A 25,132-nucleotide genomic window follows, 5' to 3' on the forward strand; every position below is an offset into this window, starting at 1 on the left:
CACACACACACACACACACACACACACACACACACACACACACACACCTCCCTTTCCCACTGCCCCCACTCACCCTTAGGCATCCTCATTTCAGAAAAGGACCTAGTCCTGGGCCTCCTCCAGATGGCTGTGGCTGGGATGTTACCTGAGCCCCTGATATCCTTGCCGGAGGAGAGGATCATGAAAACTCAGTCCACCAACCCCAACAGCTCAGCCGTCCTCAACCAAAGCCTGATACCGCAGAGGAGCCTGAAGCAAAGGTGGGCCAAACCTCAGGTCTAGCTGGATAGAGGTGCCAGAGTGTAACCAAATCATTGAAGTCCCAAGTGGTAAGACCTTAGCAATCATCATCAAATCCAATGACTTTCATTTTACAGAGAAAGAAACTGAGGCCCAGAGATGGGAAGAGACCCTCCCAAGGTACCACAGCTTATCAGGTTCAGATACCCCTTCTGTGGTTGCATTAGCCCAAGCCTCCTTTACCCTCTTTCTCCTAGAGGGCCGACCTCGTGAAGCAGGCAAAGCAAATACTTAGAGAATCAGGGTCCAAACCCTCCTTTTACACAGAAGGCCAAGAGGGGTTGTATGATTTGTCCAAATTCAACAGGAGCAAAAGGAAGAGTCAGAATTCTAAAGCAAGTTCTGGGGTTCCAGTTTGCCACAGTTGAAAGGGACCTCAAAGTCTGTCTGGCCGAACCCCTGATTCCTGAGCAGGAATCTCCTTTACAGTGTTCCCAAAAGGGGGACACCTGGAAGTCTTCAAGCAGAGCAGCCCACCTGAACTGAGCAGAATTTATCTAAATGTTTTCACCTGCCCACATAATTATAACTAGTGGCTAAGGCAGAGCTGAATTCAAATCTCTCCTTTAACATTTACTCACCGTGTGTTTATGCCCAACTCATTGAACATCTCTGAGCCTCGTTTTCCCATCTATAAAACAGACTTAATAACAGTGCCCCTACCTTCATGGGTCATTGTGAGATCCAAAGGAGTGAATGTATACAAAGCCTTTTGCAAACCTTAAAGCGCTACATAAATTTCAGTTACCATTTGTTATTTTGGGGAACAAGTTAAAATTCCCCCATTATCTAAGAAATGCAAGATTTCGTCTTCACTGAGTCATATTTTTAACATCTTTTATCCCAGAGTCATAACTAGGAATTCTGGTGCCTGTAGCAGAGATTGGTAGGGAGGGCCTGGGGGGCAGTGGGGAGGGATTTGACACTCAGAGGGAAATCTACTCTGGTTGGGTACAGTGCAGTTGAGACAGGCAATTCCTTGAAGGAAGGGCACAGAAGAAAGTCTCCCACCTCTACAGCAATACCCCTGGTCCAACAGACCCACAATGGAACAGAAGTTGTGGTCATTCACATCTATCTACACACAAATATATACATTCACAAACCAAGAAGTCATGCAATAGGAAAAGAAAAGAGGACTTAGACTCCGTTTCCTGCAAAGTTGACATCCTGGGACAGAATCCTGGTTACCCTCTGCAGTTATGGCTCTGTCTCGTCTCTATGACTCACAGAGATAGAAGTCATTCCCCTGGAGGCCCAGAGGGTCCCACTCCCATCAGTGCTGACTTTCCCTGTAAATATCACTGACATAACATCCTCAAGGTCTACCCTTGCCCAATGCTTGGAACCCCTGTGGGTTCTTGGGTGGAGGGGCAAATTTCCAAAAGTAGCAGATTTAGTTTTAATGAAAGGAAAACCTTTCTAATTATGAGATCTGTCCAATAGTAAAATAGGGTGCCACAGGAAGAAGCAAACGATGCCCCTCTTGGGGAAAGTCTTCGGGCAAAGACTGGATGGCCACTTGTCAGGAAGGTCAGAGGGGATTCTTGGTCAGGTATAGATGAGGCCACCCCGGCCTCTTCTAAATCACTGGGAGTCCAGTGGCTAGCTTCTCTCCAGCTGAGGGAGTCTAGAGTTGTCTGCATCTCTGATCCAAAGATTCTTCACAATCAGCCGCCAGATTTCTTGGGATCAAATCTTGTCAAATGATGATGATTATTAGTAATAACAATAATAACAACAGCAAATCTTGGCAGTCTTAAAGATAATCCACAGTGACCAGACTTCTGGCTTCTGCGGCCTCTCCTGGAGGGTTGACCCATTGGCCACCAAAATACCAGGAATAGGAGAATCCATGGCCCAGCATGGCAACACCACACACACACACACACACACACGTGCACACACACACACACACACATACACACACCCCCCTTCTCTAATACACACACTCATACACTCTCACACACACTCACACACACACATACCCCTTCTCCAATACACACACACTCCTACTCCGTGTCTAACTGATTAAATGTCAATAACAAACTTCTCTCTGTTTGATTATAGTCAAAACGGACCAAAAGCAAAGGCAGAACCTGTATCATCACAGGAAAAACCAGGTAAAATCCATTCTACTCTAAATTTGAAGATTCAGGTTTCTCAGGCTGTGTTCTGTGGTTACAGAATTAGGGGGCCACACTAGTGAGTCATCTGGCAGTGGCCACTCCTGCCCCCCACCCCAACAGTGGGACCCTGCACACTGAGGGGGGATGGCCAAGCCAGGGACCCCTCCCTCCGCTGCTTTTCATTCTCAAGCCAAAGCTCAGACTGTTCATCTGCCTTCCCTAGAGGGGCTGCTGTCTGCAAGATGAAGTCCATTTGGCCCCAAACCAGAGCTGCCCCCAACCCCAGTGCCCCACCCCTTCCTCGCCCGGGGGTTACCAAAGAGCAAATGGACAGAATAGTGCCAAATCAAAGACCAGCTTATTCCCGGTGGGACTTGGGGCTCCTTCTGAAAAGGATAGGATTGGCCTCGCTCCCATATGCTCCCTTTGGGCTCCACATCCTAGGATATTAGCTCGAGCCCCTCCTGTGTGTCCAGGCCTCACTGGGGCAGCAGATGATAATTACACATCATTCTAAATGTCCCAGAGTGTTCTACTTACATGAATTTCCTTCAGCTCTCACAATAACCCTGTGAGGTGTGGGTACCAAAGATGGTAGGATATTTTTTTTCAGATGAGGAAACAGAGGCTGAGGGAGGGAAAGGGATTTGCACAGGGTCACAGTGTCCAAGGCGACTGATAGAGCACGGTGCCAAATTTGGAACCAGGATCAGTCCTGCCTCGACACTAACAAGGTGTGTGCCCTTGGGCAAGTTACATCCCCGCTTTGTGCCTCAGTTTCTCCATCTGTGAAATGTGGGTGATAACAGCACCTACCTCCCATGGTTGTTGTGGGGACCCAATGATATGACATCTGTACAGTGCAGGCACTCTACAAAAGCTAGCCATGATTACATTTGAGAGAAGATATTGTTCCTGTCCCTGCCATCGAGAAGCCCAGAATCTTGTTGGAGGGCCTTAAAACAGCAGACCATCAGTTTCCAAAATGAACAGATTCAGAGTTGTGGGTGTTAGCTATGGACACACTCCCACTGCCCTGGCCTGGCCAAACACCCCCCTCTTCAGGTTTAGAGGGGCAGACAGCCCAGCCCAGATGAATCTCAATCATTTTCATTATGAGCACCTTAAGACATGGCAGGGGGAATAAAGGAGTATCTTTCAGCCCATCCCAACTTGATCGGGGGTGGGAACACCCTGGAAGGGACATCACGCAGCCCAACCCATGCCTTGACAGGAATCTTCTCTGCACCGTCCCCAACAGGTGATCACCCAGTTATATTTCATGGCCTACAGTAACCTTATAAGGCAAAGCATTCCACTTTTGGACAGTTTTAATCTGTAAAACTGTCCTTTGCAATAGGCCTAAATCTTCCTCTCTGCACCCCATCCTATCCCCTCATTGCCCCTCATACTGTCCTCTTGGGCAAGGCGGAACAAGCCTTATCCCTCAGTCATAGGATGGCCCTTCAAATACTTGGTTAACTCTCCCAGGTTCTCTCATTGAATCCTTATTAGCATGGTTTCTAGGAATGAACTAGAGCAAATGATTCTAGGCATATAGTAAGTGCTTAATAAATGCTTTAAACTACCTCCTACAACCCCCTTCCCACCAAAGCTTGATTAACAATGATGCTTGTCAATGTCCAGTCTAAAATGGCAAAGAAATGGCCTTAGGACTCCCAAGGTCCCCAGAGAAGATAAATGAATTGGCTGGAAGGCTTAGCCCTGGCATTTGGCACATACTAGGTAGCTAGGAAATGTTGGTTGGTTGATAAAGGGACGGAGTGATGCCTGGGGCAAGAAGAGTCCTCCCTCTAGCTGGAGGTCCTTGGTGAGGCCTCTTTGGATCTATCAGACCAAACTCCTTGCCTTTCCATCTAAGTTGAACCTGTCGCAGGCAAACAGAGATTTGACCAGCAGGGCAGCCATGTGGTAAATTTGCCAAGGCATAATGGGAAACAGGAGTTAATCAGGCCCACACCCTGCGTGAGAGAGTGACTGGTCCAAAGTCACACAACCCCATCCTAGGATGTGGGTCTAGAATGGGCCTAGTCCACCCCTTTATTTTATATTATCCCATTTATTTAACCAGGTTCTGGAGAAGGGAAATTACCTGGCTTTGGTCACATAGGGAGTAAGCCGCCAAGGCAGGATTAAAGCCTCTCACTCTGACCTGGGCGTTCTTGCCTCCGTCATACCCATATCTTGGTCTCAGACTCTGGGGCAGCATTTAGACTGGGGATGCTAGACCCCTTCTTTTCCCTTCCCTTCCTGACACCATTTCTCTTTTCTCAGAATGCATTGGCAACGCTGAGGTTCTACAGTTTTGTGAAAATCCAGAGGACAGAAAGAAGAAGGTGTAACTGAGTGCCAGAATGTTCTCCCATCTCCACAGGCAGCGTCCCAGCAAGGCCATGCCTGCTGGAGGCAGGGGGTTCTCCTGCATCCAGATGACTGCTTGGTGCAGTCTCTGTAAAATAAAATACGTTGTCTTTGGTTTACCAAGATGACACTGCTGACCCCACAATCCCTAGGCCATGCGCTCTGAGTGGTTTTTCCAGGAGAAGGGATGATCTCCACTGAAGCATCCTCACTCCACCCATGTAAGCCCAAGCAGTCAGCCCTGCCTGCAGCCAGTCCTCCCATATACCCTGTATCAGCAATGCCATATTCACAATACCTATGGAGATTACAAATATGCTGATATAATTATCCCTTACAAAATACGTCATGCTTGCCATATGGGGAAATAAACTAGAAAATTTATTAAGATACCAAAAGACTGAGTCCCAAAACCAGAAAGTGAAAGCCATCAGAGTAGTTATGATATTGGCACAGGTAGATAAAGTAGAAAGCACCCACATTTTCAAGCCTTTAAAACAGAACAGGCTACCTCAGGCAAAGGTCCTCCTCTCCCCACAAACAGCAACCACCCAGCGTCCGGGAAGCGTGCTCCCAGCAGCTCCGGCCCCTGGCAGTTCTCAGCAGGAGTCCTTAGCAGAAATTCTGGCTAAGTCAAAAAGGGCTTTGCGCTGCCGCTGCCTCTGCTGCTGCCGCCGTTGCCACCACCGCCACCACCGCCAGCCACAGGAACGCTAGCTTGGCTTCCACTTCCTCTTGCTCCGCCCCTTCCTGCTACGTCAGCAAGTCCAACGGGGCATGGAAGATCTTTAAATCCCATAACCCTTACATACCCATAAGCCCCAAGGAGGCCATCTTCCCCTGACAGCCTAGGACAGGGTTCCTCCTCATCTTGGAGCCCTGGCCACTGAGACTTCTGGGCAGGTGGTCAGCTCCAGGAGAAGAAGGACGCCTCACTGGTCCAGCCTCCCCTCCATTCCCACCCCCAGCCGTCCATACAGCCTGCTTCAATTTAAACAAGGATTTTTCAGACTTTTCCTAGGATTATAAATTTAGATCTGGGAGAGACAATTTTGTTGTTGCTGGTGACCCCATTTGGGGTTTTCTTGGCAGAGATCCTGGAGGGTTTGCCATGCCCTTCCCCAGGGAAGAGACCTTAGAGGTTACCAAGCCCAAACTGCCTCATTTGACAGATGAGGAAACTGAGGCCCAGACAGAGCAAGATGAGTGTCTGAGGTAGGACGTGGACTCAGATCTTTCCTGCTCCAAGCCCAGTACTCTGTCCATGCAGGAAGGCCCCTGGAACAGACTCTGGAAATGCAAAGATAGATACAATACACCCTTGCCCTCTGATGAGCTAACAGTCCAAAGAACACACTTGGGGCCAGATAAACATAACAAAAGGAAGCTCAGAACAGGGGCCAAGGACACAGCTAGACAAAGCATCTGGATGTCTCTTCTGATGATCTCACTACTAGGCCACACTGATCCCTTGTTAGACTGCTCTGATTGTTGGAAAGCTCCTTTACCTAGCCCCTGCCCCAGCCCCACATTGGCCCAGGCTCTGCCCTCTGGACCAGGGGTTCTGAACCTCTGAGGCCCTTTAGGCAGTCAGTCTGGGGATGCCTATGGCCCCCTTCTCAGAAGCATAAAGTAAAATACAAGAGAAACTAGACAGTGAAAATAAAGATGTTTTTCCTATCTAAGTTCACAGACTCTGATATCTCTGCAGTGACCCCTTGGGGATCCATGTTCTCCAAGTTAAGATCATCTGCTCTCTCCAGGGCCAACCAGAACAAATCCAGTCCCCCTCTCGGCCTCCTGGCCACAGCCTTCTCTTTTCCAGGCTGAATACGCCCCTTTCCTTCCAATAAGCCAAATGATTCTCCACTGGTTTCCTAATCACAGATTGTGGGGAGGGAGAAGGGAAGGAAGTTGTGGCCTGATGGAGACCAGACTTGCCCTAGCACCTGCTGATGGAATGCCTGAGTTGTGGACACACCTCCCCTCCCCCCCGCCCCGTTTTTAAACCCCCCTCCCAGCTTCTCTGTTTCCCTGCCTGAATCCAAAAGGTCACCTGCTTGGCCTCTTGCTGGAGCTAGCTCTGCCCTCCAGGGGTAGGGAGAACATGATAATGAGGAGAATCAAAGTTAATAGGACTTCACCTATGGTGGCCCCAGGTTTATGGAGCTTAGAATCTGGCACCGACTGTCTGGATACGAAGCATGTTCTGATCCCTACAACAGAAACACCTTTACAGAGAACTTTGTAAAGCTCTTGGTAAATGACTAGTAAGTCCCTAAGAAGGGACTAACTGCTGTGTGGAGTCTAAGGGGGATAGAGGGGGCACACAAGGGGATGGCTTTTGATTGAAGCCTTAAAGGAAGCTTAGAAATTCAATTGGTAATAGGGGGAGGGAGGGCATTCCAGGCAGTGGAAACAGCCTAAGCAAAGGTGAGGAGGAAGGAAAACTTGGTGTGTTGGGGGAGGGGGGAGAGTCATGGAATGGGGCTGGAGCATAGAGGGCATGGAGGGAAGCAGGGCATAAGGTGGTACCAGGTTACAGAGGGTTCTGAATGCCAGGCTAAGGAGGGAAGATATTGTTACATGGTCGGTAACAATCACTAGCATTTGTATGGCACTTTAAGGTTTGTCAAGCACTCTAAGTGCATTATCTCATTCGATTCTCACAACCACCTTGTGAGGTTGGAGCTATGAGGCTAGAAGACAAGGATTTGCCCAGGGTCACGCAGGATTTGAACTCAGCTCTTCCTGACTCCATTGTGCCCTCTACCAGCCTCAATAGGGAGCAACTGAAGGCTTTTGAGTTAGAGGGATAACATGTAGAAGTTTATTCTGGCACTGGTTCAAAGGATGGAATGGAAGGCAGAGCTGGACGACATGTTGGAGGCCATTACAATAGTCGGGACAGGTAATGAGAGCTTTGATTCATTTCATCCACCCATCCATTCATTTATCCATTCATCCATCCATTTAATCATCTGCTCATTTAATCATCTATTTATTCATCTATTCATCCATCCCTCTATTTCTTCATTTATTCATCCATTCACTGACCCAAAAAGCATTTGTTCAGCCTCTCTTATGTACCAGGTCCTGTTCTTGACAGGCACTGGATTTGGACTCTGAGCATCTGGATTTGAATCCTGTTTTCTTACCTATAAGATGAGGCAGGCTAGAGGCCCTCTATAATTCCTTCTAGTTCCAAATCTAGGCTTTTCTGGTCCTATGCAGTTCCTTCTCTAAGTATATAGGGAGGGGACTATGGGTGTGGAATGGGATATATATTATCATATGAAATCACTGTGTTAAATTTTTTTCTTAACAGATTTTCCTTATACAGGATGGGGCACATAATTGTAAATGACTCTGGTATGAAAACCATAAGGCAGAGCAAAGAACACTAGTTTCGTAGTCAATGGACCCGGGTTCAAATACCATTCTGTCACTTACTACTGTGAGTCCTTGGCTGAGCTGTTTACTCTGAGCCCCAATTTCCCCACATATGAATAGAGTGTGTAGGGCTAGATGCCCTCTGAGACCCTTCCAGCTCCACATCTCAGAACCCTAGCCTTTCCAGTTCTGCTATCCTTTTATCAGGGATCTAATCTCTACATTTCATATAAGAGGATAATGAATGGCCTGGGTCATGGCCCTAGTAAACATCAACACCAGGCCTGAACATAGGCACTAAATTCTGCTCCTTTCCCTCAATACCAAGGTCTCTACCAGATCTAACTTTCTCGGGTTCCTATGAGTCTTCTAAACTCTCTAGAGCCTCTCCAAGGCTTAAAGGAAGTGATAAAAATGTGGGGTTTGATGAGGGGATGGGGAATGGAAGAGACAGAACCATAAGAACCACAAATGAATGTTTCATGAGCCTCAGCCACATAATGGCATGGTGAGAGAAGACTTCTTCCAGTGTCCAGATCCTGACTAGAAAGGTCTCACCCCCTACACTGTGTATGCCACCTTCCAGGTTCTGTTTTCTTACTCTTCATCAATTCATACAAATCTTTTCATGCTTCTCTGAATTCTTCCTATCCTAGATGATTTGGGATGAGTGGACTCTGGGCAAGATTAGATCTTGAACCTGAAATAAGACTATTCACGTTTGTCCTATCCATACAGTTCTTGCTCGTGCCTGTAATACAAATAAGAACTCACGTTTCTAAAGTGATTTGAGATTTACAAAGTGTTTTCTTCACAGTAGTCTGGAGGTTGGAAGAGGTGGGGTGTAGTTTGAATTCTGTTTTACCTTAAGCAACTTTCTTCTACAAGAGTCAATTTCATCTGAAAATGGCGGGGGGGGGAGTAAAAAAAAATTTTAGCAAGATGGTAAAGGGAAGAATTATAAGCAGACCGACTTTTCCAAATTCCCTACAGAACAATGAAAGAAACACCTAAGGGGGGAAAAGAGAAGAGTGGGGGTAAACAAAATATTTTTTTAAAAAACATAAAAGAGCATCAGTAAAGGAAATTAGCAAGTTGGAGAAGGGGGAGACTATAACATAATCAATGAATCTTGGGAGACAAAAGAAACCAAAGAGATTCACTAGAAGGAGTTGGGGTGGGGAGGGCCAATTAAAATCTACAATGACCACACAAAGCCAGAATTTTCACTAGGAACATCAACTTGGATACCAAATACACAGAACAGGTATCAGCAAAGAAGGAACATGGATCCACAGCATGAAACAGCCATGGAAAATATAAATAAAACTTTCATCACTGAGAAGAGTGTCCCACTGGAAGACAAACCAGGAACAGGGCAAAGCAAAAGCAAATCTAAGGACAATTCAACTAGAAGGGCATTTTATGACTTAATTACCAAATATGATGGAATTTGAGGATGTATCTTAGAATTGAAAGCATGTATTTTCAAACCAAAAATAAAGAAGAAAAAATCTTTCATATTTTAGGAAATCATACAAGAAAGGGTCCCAGAATTGCTGAAATCAAGGAAGGGAGGCATTGATTTTGATATACATGGGACCTTGCCCTCTGCATTTGGGGCATATACATACATGCATACACATATATACACATATACACACACATGCACACACACATATATTCTTTGGGGTATATACCCAATAGTGTGGTTGTCAGAATATATACATATATATATATACATATGTATGTATGTGTGTGTATACACATATATATTCTTTGGGGTATATACCCAGTAGTGTGGTTGACAGAACCTACAAGACACCATTAGCAATAAACCCAGATGCGACTCATTCAGACATATTGTCATCAGATTCCAAAGGTACAATGACAAATTATTTTACTGGTAGTCATGAGGAAAAATATTATCTGTCAGGAAAAAAACAATCTGAATCACACAAGACTTTACAGATAAGATGAAGAACAGTGGAAAGAGCTGGAATATGATTGAGGGAAATTGAGCTTCACCCAGCTAGGTTAAGTACTTTTTGAGAATAAGAGAAGGGCATTTGGCTTGCCTTAACAATTGTAGGAATTTTTATTTTTATTTTGTGAAGAAAACAAGCCTTGGATTTGATATGGAAATCAACCTAGAAGCAGAACTTCAACAAGAAAAATCCTTTAAGATTTTATAACTATGGATGACTGACAGTGTGAATTCTACCCCTCAAAAGGCAGAAATTTGAAGTCCTTCGTTCATAGACCATATTACAATAAAAATAGTTATCAAGAAGGAAACTGTGGTTAAGAGATGCATTTTTTAAACTGGGACCAAAAAAATGAATTGCTAGATAATGTTTGGGTCCAAGAACAAATTATAGAAATACTTTTTAAAGCTATGGTAAAGATAATGACAATATGAATACAACATATCAAATTTTATGGGATGCAACTCAAGTAGTTCTCAGGGGGGAAATTGTATCCCTGAGCATTTATATTAACAAAAGACAAAAAAGGAAGATTAGTGAGTTGGGTTTGCAGCTAAAATGAGAAAAATCAACAAATTAATATCCTTATACCAAGCACACAATAAAAAATCAGCCAAATTAAAGGAGAAATTAACAAAATTGAATGAACAAGTGAATTAATAACATATATAAAACAAAGTTGGGTTCCTAAAAAGACCAATAAAATTAATAAACCATTAACAAATTTAATTAAAATGAAAACAAAACAACAAGCTACCAAAATAAAAAATAAAATGAGAGAAATCACAAGAATACAGAAGAAATAAAGAAAATTCTCAGTGACTATTACACATCATCATATACCAACAAATTGAGACTAAAAAAGACACGGATGAATATTCACAAAACTATAAAAATCCCCCAATTCACAAAACAAGAAATAGATTAAATAAAGAAACATCAGAAAGAGTAATCGAAAAGACAGCTAATGAGCTGTATTAAAATAAAACACTCAGGACTAGAAGGATTCACAAGCAAATTCTATCATAAATTTTAAAACAAATCATCTCTATACTATATAACAAAAGTTTACAGTTAGATTTGTATTTATTTACAGTGTGGTACAATCTAAAAAGTGGCTAGGAGTTAGAAAGACCTGGATTTGAATCAAGGATGTGCCGGTAAATGTTTAACATCTGGCTCTCCCCACCCAACCACCCCAAAAAACCTGTACCCATGGCACACTTTTCTGTTTGATCTACATTATTAAGACATTTTCTCCATCGCTTTCTCAAGTCTGGATAATTAACACTATCAAACCTTGATTTGTAGTGTTTACTGATGTCCACCCTAAAAATTGAATAATGTCACCCTGAGGCTTGTGGGAGCTGTCTCCAGGTTGCCCCTGCCCCTGCCATTTAGCAATTGTGCGTGTGACCAAGACTACCCAGTCTGAATTTCTGACTGTAACCTCCTAGAAGACAGAGGCTGTCTTATCTTTGTCTTCATGTGCCCAGCACCAGGCACAAAGAAGCACATAAGAAATCTTTTTTGGCTGTTCATCATCACAATTGGTTTTTTCTTAGCTTATTATGTTTTCTCTCTCTTGTTTTATTCTTGTGCATACATTTGGATACTTGCAAATAATAGTATTTCTATGCTGCTTTAAGATTCACGATGCACTTTACAAACATTACTTTATTTTACCCTTAAACTATCTCTGGGAGGTTGGTGCGATTATGACCCCCCTTTTACAAATGAAAAACTAAGGCAGAGAGCGGTCACGTAGCACTCTTTCTTTGTCTGTGGGAAAGCCACAACATGGCTGAAAGGACATTTTCCAGGTAAGGGGGCTCCTTCCTCTTTTCGTAGCTACCATGGGTCTCTATTTCTACAGGACAGCTAGGGGTGAACTGGAGAGACACTCCAGGAGGAAAATTCCCTTCCCACCCTCAAAACTCCCAAGTACAGATGTCAAACCCATTGCCCAAGGGCCACTCCCGAATGGGCTCAAACCAGATTTAAATGTCATTGGGAAATATTTAACGAAATAAATAAAAATATAATAGATACATAGAACATAGATAATGTTAATATATGGATTTCTATGTTAATCTGCAGGTGGTGGGAACCTTAAGTCCAGTTTAGTGGCCCCTATTTCTATTGGGGTTTAACCCCACTAGGATAACCGTTGATGGTGCCTTCCCTCTGAGAGACCCCCCTGCAGCTTGTATGGAGAGGATTATTTGCATGTTGTCTTTCTCCATCAGAATATGAATTCTTTGGGGGCTGAGACTATTTCTTTGCAAGCCTATCTGTTAGTACAGTGCTTGGGACAATAATAAGCTAAATCATTATTGACTGACTAAGTGACTAACCCTGAACCCCAAAGAAAATTCTACTATTTGCAAAAGAGTCAGAAGCTCCAAATCAGAAGAGGGACCTTGAGTGTCATCAAGCCCAATGCTTACCTGAACAGGAACCCTCCAGCAGAAAGAGCATTGGATCTGGTGGAGAGTACACTGGGTTTGAGCCAATCAATCAATCTAGCATTTATTAAGCAATGCAAATAGAATGAATGAAGCAATCCCTCCTTACAAAGAGCTGACAGTCTAACAGGAAGACAGGTACATACAGAACCCTTTGAAGTCAGAGGAGCCAGGTTTGAATCTCTGTTCTGCTACCTGTAAGACCTTGGGCAAGTTACTTAACCTACAGCTCTAGGTCTCAAGAACTCATGTATCAAATGAGTGGGTTTCAGGTTTAAAGTTATGATCCCTTAAGACTGTGACCTGGGTTCAGATCTTGACTCTGACATTTATGACCCACATGACCTTGGACAAGTCACTCCTCTCCACAAACCACTCCTCTCCCTACCCTCATCTTCCTCATCTTGGGCTAAACGACCTTCTGAGGTCCCTGGACCTCTAACAGCATCCCTAACAAGACTCCAGCTATCTATCCTCTGCTTGAAGGACCTCCATTGATGGGGAACTCACTAGCTGTATGAAGACAACCCATTTCAGATCTCCTGAGCAGGAGGGCTTTTCCTCCTATTAAGCTGAAGACTTTCATTCTATGGCTCCCATCCACTCATCTCCTCTCTGCCCTCCCAGACCAAGCAGAAGAAAATTGATCCATCTTCATCAGGAGAGTCCTTTGGAGGCAAAGTCAGAGAATATTTTGCTGTTATCCCTTCAGTCAGTCCTCTGGGATGGGGGGACAGGAAGATTATTTTCCTCCACTTCCCAAAGGGTAAACTAAGGCTCAGGGAACAATGGCATGCCTCTTGACAAGGATGAGAAGCCCTTGATTTCATATAGAGTCCTAACCAGTGGATCACAGAATCCAACCATATCCAACCTAGGAGGTACCTTGGAATACAAAATGTCAGCTCTGGAAAGGCCTTAGAGCATAGAACACAGAATCTCAGGTCTGAGAGAGAACTTAGGACGGAGCCTTTCAGAGATGGAAGGGACCTTCCTATCTCATTTCAAGAGAAGAGACCCCCCCAGGTCACTTCAAGCTCCACAGGGACAGACAGAATTGAATCCTGAACTTCTCATTTCCCTGCTCCCAAGACTGTGATTGCTTGACAACCTGAAGTTGCATTTACCCGTCTGTACGATGGAATCACACAAGGTTTGCAGAATTAGAGCTGGAAAGACCCTCAGAGGCTATGTAGACCAATCCCCTTGTGTTACAGATAAGGAAACTGAGACCTAGGAAAGGGAAGGGACTTGTCCAAGATCAGACAGACAGGTAGGAAGGGGTAGAGCTGGGTGTCACCCTCACCCACGAGACCAAGTTCAATGATCTCCCTTCAAAGTTGTCTTTATGGGATGGCTGGGTGTCACAGTAGTTAGAGCACTGGGCCTGCAGTGAGGACGACCTGAGTTCAAATCCAGCCACAGACACTTCCTGGCTGTGTGACTGCGGGCAAATCACTTAGCCTGTTTGTCTCAGTCTCCTCCTCTATTAAATGGGAATAATAATAGCACCTTCTCCCAGGGTTGTTGTAGGGATCAGTGAAATCACATCTATCAAGTGCTTTGTAAACCCTCAGAGTGCTCTGTGAACGCTGCAGGGAGCAGATTTCTCACACTATCCAACACCTGGCTTCCCCTTTCTTCTGGGCCCTGGATCTGTGGGCAGCTCCTCCCTGGCCATGCTGATCTCAGCTCCTTTCTCTCCCAGCACTGAGCAGATTAAAACTCAAGCTTACCCAGCCCCGGTTCTACTACTGTTTGCTGGGTGAGTTACCCCCAGCTAAGTGATGGACTTGGAGGGAGCAAGACCTGAGCTTCAGATACCAGCTGGGTGACCCCGGCAAGGCAACTAGGAATGAAAATAGCACCTACCTCGCGTGACTGTGAACATCAAACCCAGCCAGATAAAATACGTAAAGTGCTTTGTGCTCCAGAGACGGCAGCTACAAGCCACGTCCCCTCTCTGAGACTCAGCCCTGCTCTGTAAGATAAGACGAGATTGCGTGATGCCCGCCGGGTCTCGTCTCTGGGTCCAGGGAGATCTCGGGGGCAAGGCTCCTCCCAGCACCAAGTAAAGAAGGCTCAGATTCCAAGTCAGCTGCTCCTGCCCCCCACACTGCGCACACAGCCCTGTGCCAAGGGATGATGAACAGGACTCAGAAGATGCAGGAACCCCCTGGCCAGCAGAGGTGGCCTCACCCTCTGCTTCCCAATCAGTTCAGTGCCTCCCCTGTCTCTCTTCTCCGTCCATGGGTCCTGGACAGGAGAGGCAGCTCCTGCTGTGACTAAGTGCCAGCAGGCTGCAAACTAGCCAGGTGACCCTGGGCAAGTCCCTTCACCTCTGGGGGGTGTAGAATCACACAATGTCAGAGCTGGGAGAATTAGCCTAGACCAGCCCCCTTGTTTTATAATCGGCGAGGCAGCTGCAGCCCAGAGAGGTTAAGAGACTAACTCGCGGTCACACAGTTCATTGAGGACAGAGCCCATACAAAAACCCAGGTCCTCTGAATGCTGGCTCTTCCCCCCTTCCCTCTACACCACCCCTGCTTCCCCTTGAAAGATGTGAAAATGTCATTAAAAGGAAGGAGCCCAAAAGAATAAGTTGCCACCCCTTGTCAATGGCGCTGCCACTTGGTCAGCCTTCTACCCTCCCAAGTCACCCCCACCCCAGACTAGATGCAATACTAAGCCACAAGTAGGGGAAGACGGTCCCAATAATGGAGATGTCTCCATGGCACAGAAGATAAAGCATGGAACCTGGGGGTCAAGAAGAACTGAGTTCCAATCCTGCCCCCAGACACTAACTTGCTGTATGACCCTGGACTAGTCAACATCTGCCTCACTTCCTCACGTGTAAAATGGGAATCATGGCACTACCCCACAGAGTTGTTGTGAGAATCAGATTATGATATTTTTAAAGCACTTTGCAAGCCTTAAAATGCTGTATTTTTGTGGTTGTTCAGTCGTTTCAGTCCTGTCTGACTCCTCCTGACCCTATTTGAGGTTTTCTTGGCAAAGATGCTGGACCGGTTGGCCATTTCCTTCTCCAGTTCATTTTACAGATGAGGAAACTGAGGCAGACAGGGTTCGATGACTTGCCCAAGGTCACACAGCTGGTAAGTGTCTGAGGCAGGATTTGAACTCAGGAAGATGAGTCTTCCCAGATTCAGGCCCAGTGTTCTGTGCACTATGGCAGCCCTAAAGTGCTACAGAAATGCCAGCTATTATTCTGTCTGTGATGCTATGAATTTGATGTACCTGGAGAAGAAAAGAGTTGGGCTTCCCAAGGGCATGTAAGATAGCCATGAGAATGCAGGATGGAGAATGCCACTGTGCCCAAGTCGGGCGGGCCCTGAGCATGCGGAAGCCCGAGTGTTGGGGCTGAGAAGGACCTCAGACACCGAACATCAGAACTCCCCCTTGTTTTCCAGATGGGGAGACTGAGTCACAAAGCAGGGAAGAGGCTTGTCCAGTCATGGCATGACTGCAGATGCCCCGCAAAGATGCCCATCGAAGCTCCCCTCAAAGATGATGTTTTGTGTTTTCCTTTCCTCAAAAATAAACCAACAGGAACAAATTTTTTTTGTGCTTTGATACATTTCTGGAGCAGCCAAAAGAAAAAAAAAACAAAGAAGGGGGGGGCGGAATTCACAAGCCTGGGACAAAATTAATAAATACGTCACATTTAAAAGCTTTGGGGCTGCTATATACAACACTGTATACACCGTAACTCTGGACCAGGCGATGTCACAGGAATGGTTCAAGGTCGGCCCCCAACAGCAGTCTGGGACTGAAGAGGGAGGGCAAGGGAGCTCCCCCACCCCAGACTTTCTTTTCTCAAGGGAGGGCTCTTCCTCGGGGTGGGTCTTTGGCCCTCACTCCAAGGTGAGCCCCCTGCCTCAGTCACATACAGGGATCTCCTGGCATCCAGCCTTGGGGGCTGGTGAGGGACTGACCGACCCACAGCACTGTAATGAACAGCAGAAGCTGGGACTTTGGGACTGGGGAGCCAGGACACCTGGGGCATCTCCTCTCGGAGCTTCCAAAGGCTCTGAGAAAGAGGTGATGAGAGCCACAACACAGGTCTCCCAGCAAGCCTGACTCCTTCCCCAGTACCAATGGGCAAGGGCCCCTCGGTCTCATCCGCAGCCCCACGTCTTTCCCAGGCAGGGACCCTGAAAGTGGCTCATGGCCCTGGCTTCCTGGGGAGGGTGTGGGTCTTCAGAGCTGCCCTGGGACCCAACAGCAGCAGCAAGGAGTCTGTGGGTCCGCAGCACCAGGGGCGGTCTGTGCCTAGACCGACTTCCAGCGAAGCCCCATTAGCACCTGAGAGGGCAAGTCCCCCAGGCTTGGGCCATCCGAGCCTTGAGGTATCTGGCCGAGGGGACTCACCAATGCACCTTCGCCTTCTCTGGCGGCCTTTGCTGCCCGTCAAAGCTGGAAATCTGCCGCCTTTCACTCCGCCTTCACTCAACTGGCTTTTCTCTCCTGACCTCACCCCCTCTACCCCTCCAGAGAGCTAAGGAGTACCACAGTCCCAAATAATAATAACAGACAATTACACAAATCGTTAAAAACAGAGCCTTCGCTCAGCCCTGCCCCTGTGTTCTCCGGAGTTCCCATGGGCAGCCCAAAGACTGTGTAAACCTGGGGTGAGTGAGAGAGACAGCCGGACCGAGAGCTCATGTAATGGGAGACGTTGCTGGCAGGCCCTGGCCTTGGGGCTCCGGTCCTCGGCGGTCCCTCCTCTGCTGTCCCTTCTCCCAAGAGGCAGAGGTCAGAGGGATGTGGTCACTGGAAGAGGGGGTGGGCACCTCAATCCAGGAAGCTGGGAGCCACCAGAGGGCTGGGGCCCTGTCCCAGAGGGCTCCCCAATTTTGCCTGTCCTGAGTCACTGACGGGCTGGAGGCTGTTGGAGCTGGGGGCTCGGTGGCAGGATCACCGGCATCCGGCTGTCCATCAGTCGCCCCTGCCATCAAGGGCGGCGGGCTGGGGGCCGTCAGGAGGGTCTGGTTTATTCCTGGAGGTGCCGCGCTGGTCTCAGGACTCTGGGGAAAGGTTCTTGGTGTGGAGAGGAAAGGCAGCGGCAGGGCCGGGCTGGGGGCTGGTCTGGGCATGGGGGCAGCCTCCTTCTTGCCGCAGGACTCACAGCACAGCTTGTTGTAGCCCGGGATGGAGCAGTAGCGAGCCAAGACTTCCATCTGGCAGAAGATGGACTTGTCCCCCAAGCAGGGCTCCTCTGGAATCACAATCACAGGGACAGGTCACCACAGCCCCCCGGTCCCAGGGGGTCCCACGGCCTCCAGCTAGGATGGAGGAAAGCTTGTAGATCTAGGGCTGTATGTAAGAGACCTTAGAAGCCATCCAGCCCAACCCTCTGGTTTTGCAGATGTGGAAACTGAGGCCCACAAAGATGGAGTGAGGTCCCCGGGGCTTGTGACCAAGGCAGGATTCCCCTGAAGAGCCCAGCTCCTAGACGCCCAATCATGGGCAAAGCCCTTGCCCTCTCTGGGCCTCAGTTTCCACATATGTAAAACGAGGGGCAAGCAGATTAGATGACCCTGACGTCCCTTTCAACGATAAAACCTGTGATCCAGTGAATATTAACAAGTAGCAATGAAGACCAGTGCCCACTGGATGGCACCAGAGTTCCAGGTTTGGAACCAGACTTGCAGCTTCAGCCCCAGAAGTGACCACCACCTGGGAACCCAACAAAGCTCCTGCTTGTAGAACTGAGCTAGGAATACACATGCACTCGCGCGCACGCACACACACACACACACACACACACACACACACACACACCATCCATACAGATAAGGAATAAGAGGGTAAGTCACTCACCCAAGGTCACTTATCCAGTAAGGAGCTGAGTAGGTCTACAAGCATTTAGTAAGCTCCTGCTATATACCTCCCGGGATACAAGGAAAGGGAAAAGACAGCCGCTGTCCTCAGAGCTTGGGATTAGAACCTAGCTCTTCCTGACCAAAGGCCCGTCCCCCTCCCCTACACCAGGCTGCCTCTTATGCTGAGGGAAAGGGGATCATCTCACTTAATGAAATCTTGTTGACAGGATCGGGGGGCCCATTCCGAGGCACCCACTGGCCTTTGGGGGTCACACGCTCACTGGTCTCCATCTTTGCTGTGATGCTTGGGAGCTTCCCTATGAGTGGGGAGAGACATGGACCAGGTCAGGGGACATGGGAATCTAAGAGCTGTCCTTGGGGCTGTCCGTGGGAGAGAGGATTGGCCCCCTCCGGAGGCCCCAGGGTTTCCAATTCAGAGCAGAGTGCCCATGTGACCCGGAGCCCCTTCCCAACAACCCACCACCGGTGCCCTGACAAGGACCCTGACTCACCAGGGCAGGCGGGCAGGCTGCAGACTTGGACGGTCTCTGGCTTCTCACCCCCACACTGGCCCACGCTGTTATCGCTGGTCTTGCAGACCACTTGGCGCTGCTGGATGCCTTCCCCACAGCTGGCTGAGCACTGTCCCCAAGCCAGGAAGGGGCGGCCACACATGAGGGCAATGAAGGAAGAGAGATGGAGAAGGAGAGGGAAGGAGGGAGAATGAGGGCCAGTCACAGGAGCAGCCAGAGGCCAAGTTTGAAAAATGAAGATTGCACTGTCACAAGGCACCTGCCTTCCCCTTTCAGATTGCCTCCCATCTGCCCCAGACCCAGCCTGTATGTTACTTACATATTGTCTCCCCAATAGAGTGTGAGCTCCTTGAGGGCAGGAAAGGACTGTTTTTGCCTTTCCTTGCTCCAAAGTTTGCTGGCTCTCCATGGTTTCTAGGATACATCAACTTCTCTGTCTGGCATTTAACCATTCATAGTCTGACTCCAATTTACTGATTACACCTCACTCTGGACTCCAATTCATCCCCTAATCCAGACCCAGATTCCCTTCCTCTGCACTGTATGATGTGCACCCTGGGTTTTGACAGAACATATTCCAAAGGGTTTAGAGAAAGGCTAGCTAGGCTCCAAGGGTCTGAGCCCCTGCAGAGGAAGTCAGCCCAAGAGAGATGGGAAGCTCCCAACAAAGAAATTCTAAAGAAACAAAGAGCAATGATTCCTATGAGAAGGAGGAGAGAGCAGCCTGAAGACAGCATGTGGCCACACAGGGTGCTCATCGGTGACCATGTTGGGATATGACAGACTCATGTGAGGGATGAAAGCCAAGGCAGGTACATGAGGATGACTACAAAATCACAGCGTCCAAGACCAGGGGAGGGACTTTTTCCCATCCTGATCAGGCTCATTTGGAGACCCTGGCCTCAGCCAGAAGGGAATTTGGGGCTTCACAGCAACATTCCTGCCCCTTACCCTCCTCCCCACCCATCATGGCCTTACTCACAGGCCCACCAGGCCTCCCCAGCACCTGAAGAGAGACTCACCTGAGACCAGGCTCCCGTCCTCCACTGGGCTGGGCAGGGTACTCGGTGGCAGGGCCTCCGGGCCTCAGGCCGATCTCCAGGGCAGTACTTGATATGCACGGCCCGGCTGGTGCCATTGTGTAGGGTCTGGAGGCACTGGACTGCCCGAGTCTGTACCCCCAGCTTTCCACAGCTCTTGCTACAGGGCCCCCAGTCTTCAGCTACCCACCTGAGAGAGAGAGTGGGATAACCGGCCAGGGAGGAACCACAGAGTGGGAGGTACTGGGACAAGGGTAGGGTTTCTTACCCTAGAGTAGATAGAGATCATTGCCATTTTTGTCCTCATAGCCCCAGTGCCTAGCACAGGGCCTAGAACACAGTAGTTGCCTCATAAATGCTGACTGGATGAATGACTAATGGATCACACTTCTCACTTCTCTTCCAAAGAATTGTGAGATGCAGTAGAAGAAATATCTGAAGATCTGGGTTCTACCTGGGGCTTTGCCACTGACAGGAGGCTACATTGATCCTGTTCAGTCTCTCTACCCCTAAGTGATTTCATCTGGAAAATGATCAGAGATTCAGAAAGGGGGAGAGACAGAGACAGAGACAGAAACAAAGAGAGAAGGGAGAGAGAGAGAGATGGGGAGAGACAGAGAAAGAGAGAGGAGGGAGAGGCAGACAGAGACAGAGAGGGAGTGCCGGCCTTGGAATTAGAAAAACCAAGGTTAACAGTTCAGCTCTGAGATGTACTGTCAATGTGACCCTGGACAAGTCACTATCTTCTAACCAGGTCCCCAGGTAAGTAAGATTATAAGGTGGCAGAGCAGGTGGCTATCTGCATTGGTGGAGGGAGTTTCCTTGTCAGGATTTCCTCATTCCAATGAAAACCATAGCCCAGGTCCAAAAGAGAAAGATAATAAAGCAGTTTCCTTATCTATAAAATGAGAATTTAGATTACATGACCACTAAGGTCTCATCCAGACCTGACATGCTATGATCTATGTTCTAAGAAAAAACATACAGGATTTTGAGCAGTAATATGCTTGTAAATGTTTAACAACCGGCTCTCCAAAAATAAACAACACACTTTAAGTTTAATTTGCATTATCAACATTTTCTCCATCACCTTCTTGAAAGAGTCTAGCCAGGAGTGGGGAACCTGTGGCCTCAAGGCCACATGTGACTCTCTAGGTTCTCAAGTACAGCCCTCTGACTGAATCCAAACTTCATGAAACAAATCCAACTCTAACCCTTTAATAAAATGATTTGTTCTGTGAATTTTGGATTCAAAGGGTCACACTTGAGGACCTAGAGGGCCACATGAGACCTCAAGGCCACATGCTCCCACCCCTGGAATCAACAAAACAATAAATCAAGTCCTATTTTTTGACATTTGCTGATTTTTGAGGAGTAAATACTCACACTGAAATTTAACAATCAGCTCATGCCAGTGAGAGCCTGCCTCAGAACACCCCTCGTCCTAAGTGTCAAAAAGGAGCTGCTCCTTCTCCCTCTAAGTCTCTGTGTCTGAAGCTGAGAGATCAACCCCTCCCCACCACCTCCCTCCCTTTGGGATATGTCTTTAGAAAGAGCCCAAGCTAATCTGAGTAACCTATCCCAGTTGTTCTAGGGGAAGATGAAAAGTAGAAAAGGAAACAGGAAGAAGGCAAGAGTTCCTCTTGGAACCCTAAAAAGACTCAGTAAAAAATACAAAGCAGAACAGCCAAGGGGTCCAGTAGATAGAGTGCCAGCCCTAGAGTCAGGAGGACCTGAGTTCAAATGTGGCCTCAGACACTTGACACTTAACAACTGTGCAACCTTGGTCAAGTAACTTAACTCTAAGAAGGAAGGAAGGAAGGAAGGAAGGAAGGAAGGAAGGAAGGAAGGAAGGAAGGAAGGAAGGAAGGAAGGAAGGAAGGAAGGAAGGAAGGAAGGAAGGAACTAATGCAAGCAGGGTGCCTAGGTAAAGGGCACAGCCTGCCCCCAATCAGCTCCTAGCTCACCTCTGCCTCTTGGAATCCCTACCTTCATTCTAAGCTCTGCCCACACATCAACTTCTCCGCGAAGTCTCATCCAGTCTCCTCAGATGCTTGTACCTTCCCCATAAAATTCTACTGGGTCTACTTTGATCTCACCCATTGTCTTCCCATCTAGAATGTAAGCCCCCCGAAGGCAAAGATTCTTCCCTCTGTCTTTGTAACCCTGGTGCTTAGCACAGTGCTTGGCATAGAGAAAGGATTTTTAAACAAATGTTCATTGATTGATGGAATGAGTAGAAAACAGAGACTTCCTTGAGCAGGCCAAGAGAGGAGAGCACCCACAGACACATGAGGGCACCATTTATCTGGAAGCTGGGGCCACTGACCTTTCCTCACGGTGTGAAAATGCTCTCCAGTCTCAGCCAGGCTTCTGGGGCGATCTCTCCACCCGCCAGCTGGTCATGAGACCACAGGGTTGTAGAACAAGTGGCTTTAGAAGCACTCTAGCCCAACTCCCTCACTTTACATGTGAGGTAACTGAGTCCCATAGAAGTTAATGACTCACCCAGGGTCACACAGCTGGTGTCAGCAGTGGGATCAGCCCCCAGGTCTTGACTCCAAGTCCAGTATCCTAAGCCTAAGGCAGCTCCTTATATAGATGCTACAATTACTGGCTTAAACTGAGCTTGGGGTCCACCAAGACCCCAGGCCTTTTTTTACAGTGAGTGCAGTCTCACTAGACCTTCCTCCCATGCAGGCTTTTTGGAAGCCCATCATCCTGGTGGATGGAGAGACGGGACAGTGGAGAGAAAGGAAAGCCCCGCCTTGGGGCTGGCACTCACGAGGGCTGGGCACACTCGTGCTGGCTGCAGCGCCTCCGAATGGGCTTGGGCTTCTTCTGGTGGTCACAGAAGTGGCGGTGCACCATGCGATGGCCACTGCGCTGCCGGCAGCCGTACTTGGTGTATTGGACACCTGGAGCAGGCAGAGACAGGGCCGGGAAGGGGCTTCAGAAGGAGCAGAGGAGCCACCTCCCATGGGGTGGACCATGGTCAGGAGAAAGCAGGCCAGACTCTCCCCTATGCCAGGCTCAAGGCACAAGCCTCCTATAATTCAGTGCCTGGCACAATAACTCACTCCTGCCCCATTCCTTTCCTCCTTATTCATGTACTTCCTGCCCTCGGCCTTGCTTCCCTGAAAGGCTTGGTCCTTGGTCACTTCATCCAGGAAGCCCAACCACCCCCTTGCCCATTAGCTTATATGCAAGATTCCATCCCCCTGGTCCTTGCCCAAGCTGTGCCCTGTGCCTGGAGTGCACTCTGTCCTCACCTCCCCTTCCTAGAATCACTGGCTTCCTTCAGAGTATAGCTCAGATGCCTCATGCTTTGAATTCCTCCCTTATCTGCACTTCTGAATTATAAGAACCCTGAGGGAGGTACCACATCCCATTGAAGGCCAGACATGGGTCCTGCATGACTGGACATTACACCTAACTTCCAGTTTTCTTTCCCACCATCCTGAGCTGCCTCTCAAAGGTCTCTGGAAGGGATGGGGTGGGGTAGAGCTGCATCCTCAGGCTCCTTTTGGGTGGGTGGGGCAGGAAGGCTGTGCCTGCGATGTCACTGATAGAGGAAACACCGTCTCCACTGTAAGTGACTGGCCCAGGGTCATACAGGCTCCCACCAGGAGATACGTGCAAGGGCAGGTCTTCCTAACTCTGAGCTTGGTCCCCCATTCCTGTCTCTTGGACCCTGCACATAGTAGGCACATTGCTGAATCCAGCCTCACCTCATCTATTCTCTGATGTTCAAACTTGCCCTGAGCTGTTCCAGATGAACTTTAGTCAGGAGGTTCCCTAGGTGGGAAGCCTGACCTTGCAGGGTAGGGTACAGGGTCAGCCACAAGAGGACCACCTTGCAAGTCCTGGCCCCTTTACTACATTGTGACCTTGAGCAAGTCACTGAGACTCGGGGCCTCAGTTTCCTCAGCTGTAAAATGGTCTGGGTGATCTCTTGGGCCCTTCCTGCCCTTCCTCTGTGAGATCTCTCCCCACACTCTAAATCCCACTCAGAAGCTGCCTCCCTCAGGAAGCCCACCCTGCCACCCCAGCCCCAGAGAACACTTTGCTTTGCATCTCCCTCACTCTGCCCTCTGGGCTGGAAGGCCCATGAGAGCAGGCACTGAGGATCGTCCCCACTGTCTCCCCGCGCAGAGCTCTGCGCACAGTGGGTCCTGAAGAGCAGACGCTCCCCACGCAGCGGGTTCTGAAGAGCAGAGCTCTGCGCACAGTGGGTCCTGAAGAGCAGAGCTCTGCGCACAGTGGGTCCTGAAGAGCAGACGCACCTCCTCCACAGGTTTTCGAGCACGGGGACCAGCTCTTGAGGGCCCACTCGTACGCCTCGGTCGCTTCCAGGAGCACATCGTTGCTCCCTATGAGGGGCAGCAGGTCCTCGTGGATGACATACTTGTATGTCAGGCTGCTCCTGGAGTCACTGTCCCCTTGGAAGACGACCTAGGGTTGGGAGGTGTTGCAAGGGGGAGTGTGGAGACCGCTGGGCTTGGAGGCAGGAGACCTGAGATCCAGTCCCAGCTCCGCCACTCACTAGCTGGGTGACCTTGGGTAAGTCACAGCACTTCTCTGGGCCTCAGTTTCCCCATCTGCAAAATGGTGATGATAACACTTGCACTGCCTACCTCACTGACTTGTTGTAAGGGGTCTAGGAAGGGGGAGGAGGGACCCCCCCATGCCAACCCTCCACCAAAGGAGGCCCCTCCCTCTGGCTTCCTGTGCGTGGCCCCAACCAGACCTGGGGGTTGGAGCAGCACTGGAAATGGGCTCTACGTCCAGCTTTGCTACCTGCTAACCCTGGACAAGTCAGCCCCACCCCGTCTGTCAGACGGAGAAGGGACGCCGAGTCCCTCAGAGGCCTCTCACAGCTCCAACGTTCTGTGTCCTAATGTTCCTTTCAGCTGTGATGCTCTACGTTGCAAGTAAACTCCAGCCCCTGCATTCTATGCTCTAAGGCCCCTCCCAGCTCTGGTGTTCTAAAGGCCCTTCTGGTTCTGACACTCCATTCTGAGATCAGCCACTACAGAGTCCATTCCAGCTC

General features: G+C 48.5%; 2 protein-coding genes across 2 annotated transcripts in view; one reads left to right on the forward strand and one right to left on the reverse strand.

The window, feature by feature from the left end:
* The window catches only part of TBATA (thymus, brain and testes associated), a 24,277-nt gene extending 21,784 nt beyond the window's left edge, over positions 1 to 2,493 (forward strand). Inside the window, 3 exon segments of the mRNA XM_069071272.1 lie at positions 95 to 260; positions 2,371 to 2,444; positions 2,447 to 2,493. Of these exon segments, the coding sequence (XP_068927373.1) occupies positions 95 to 260; positions 2,371 to 2,444; positions 2,447 to 2,493 (287 nt within the window).
* Positions 2,494 to 10,897: 8,404 nt separating this feature from the next.
* Positions 10,898 to 25,132, reverse strand: part of ADAMTS14 (ADAM metallopeptidase with thrombospondin type 1 motif 14) — a 122,265-nt gene continuing 108,030 nt past the window's right edge. The window contains exons 17-22 of the mRNA XM_069071440.1: positions 24,366 to 24,534; positions 22,865 to 22,997; positions 20,062 to 20,269; positions 19,019 to 19,148; positions 18,713 to 18,823; positions 10,898 to 17,899 (exon numbers count right to left, since the gene is read on the reverse strand). Of these exons, the coding sequence (XP_068927541.1) occupies positions 17,343 to 17,899; positions 18,713 to 18,823; positions 19,019 to 19,148; positions 20,062 to 20,269; positions 22,865 to 22,997; positions 24,366 to 24,534 (1,308 nt within the window). The 3' untranslated portion in view covers positions 10,898 to 17,342. The remainder of the gene's footprint in view (positions 17,900 to 18,712; positions 18,824 to 19,018; positions 19,149 to 20,061; positions 20,270 to 22,864; positions 22,998 to 24,365; positions 24,535 to 25,132) is intronic.

The sequence above is a fragment of the Petaurus breviceps genome, unplaced genomic scaffold (genome assembly GCF_028583685.1).
Source record: "Petaurus breviceps papuanus isolate PSGF00001 unplaced genomic scaffold, PetGlider_PUasm1.0 90825, whole genome shotgun sequence".
Classification (NCBI taxonomy): Eukaryota; Metazoa; Chordata; class Mammalia; order Diprotodontia; family Petauridae; genus Petaurus; species Petaurus breviceps.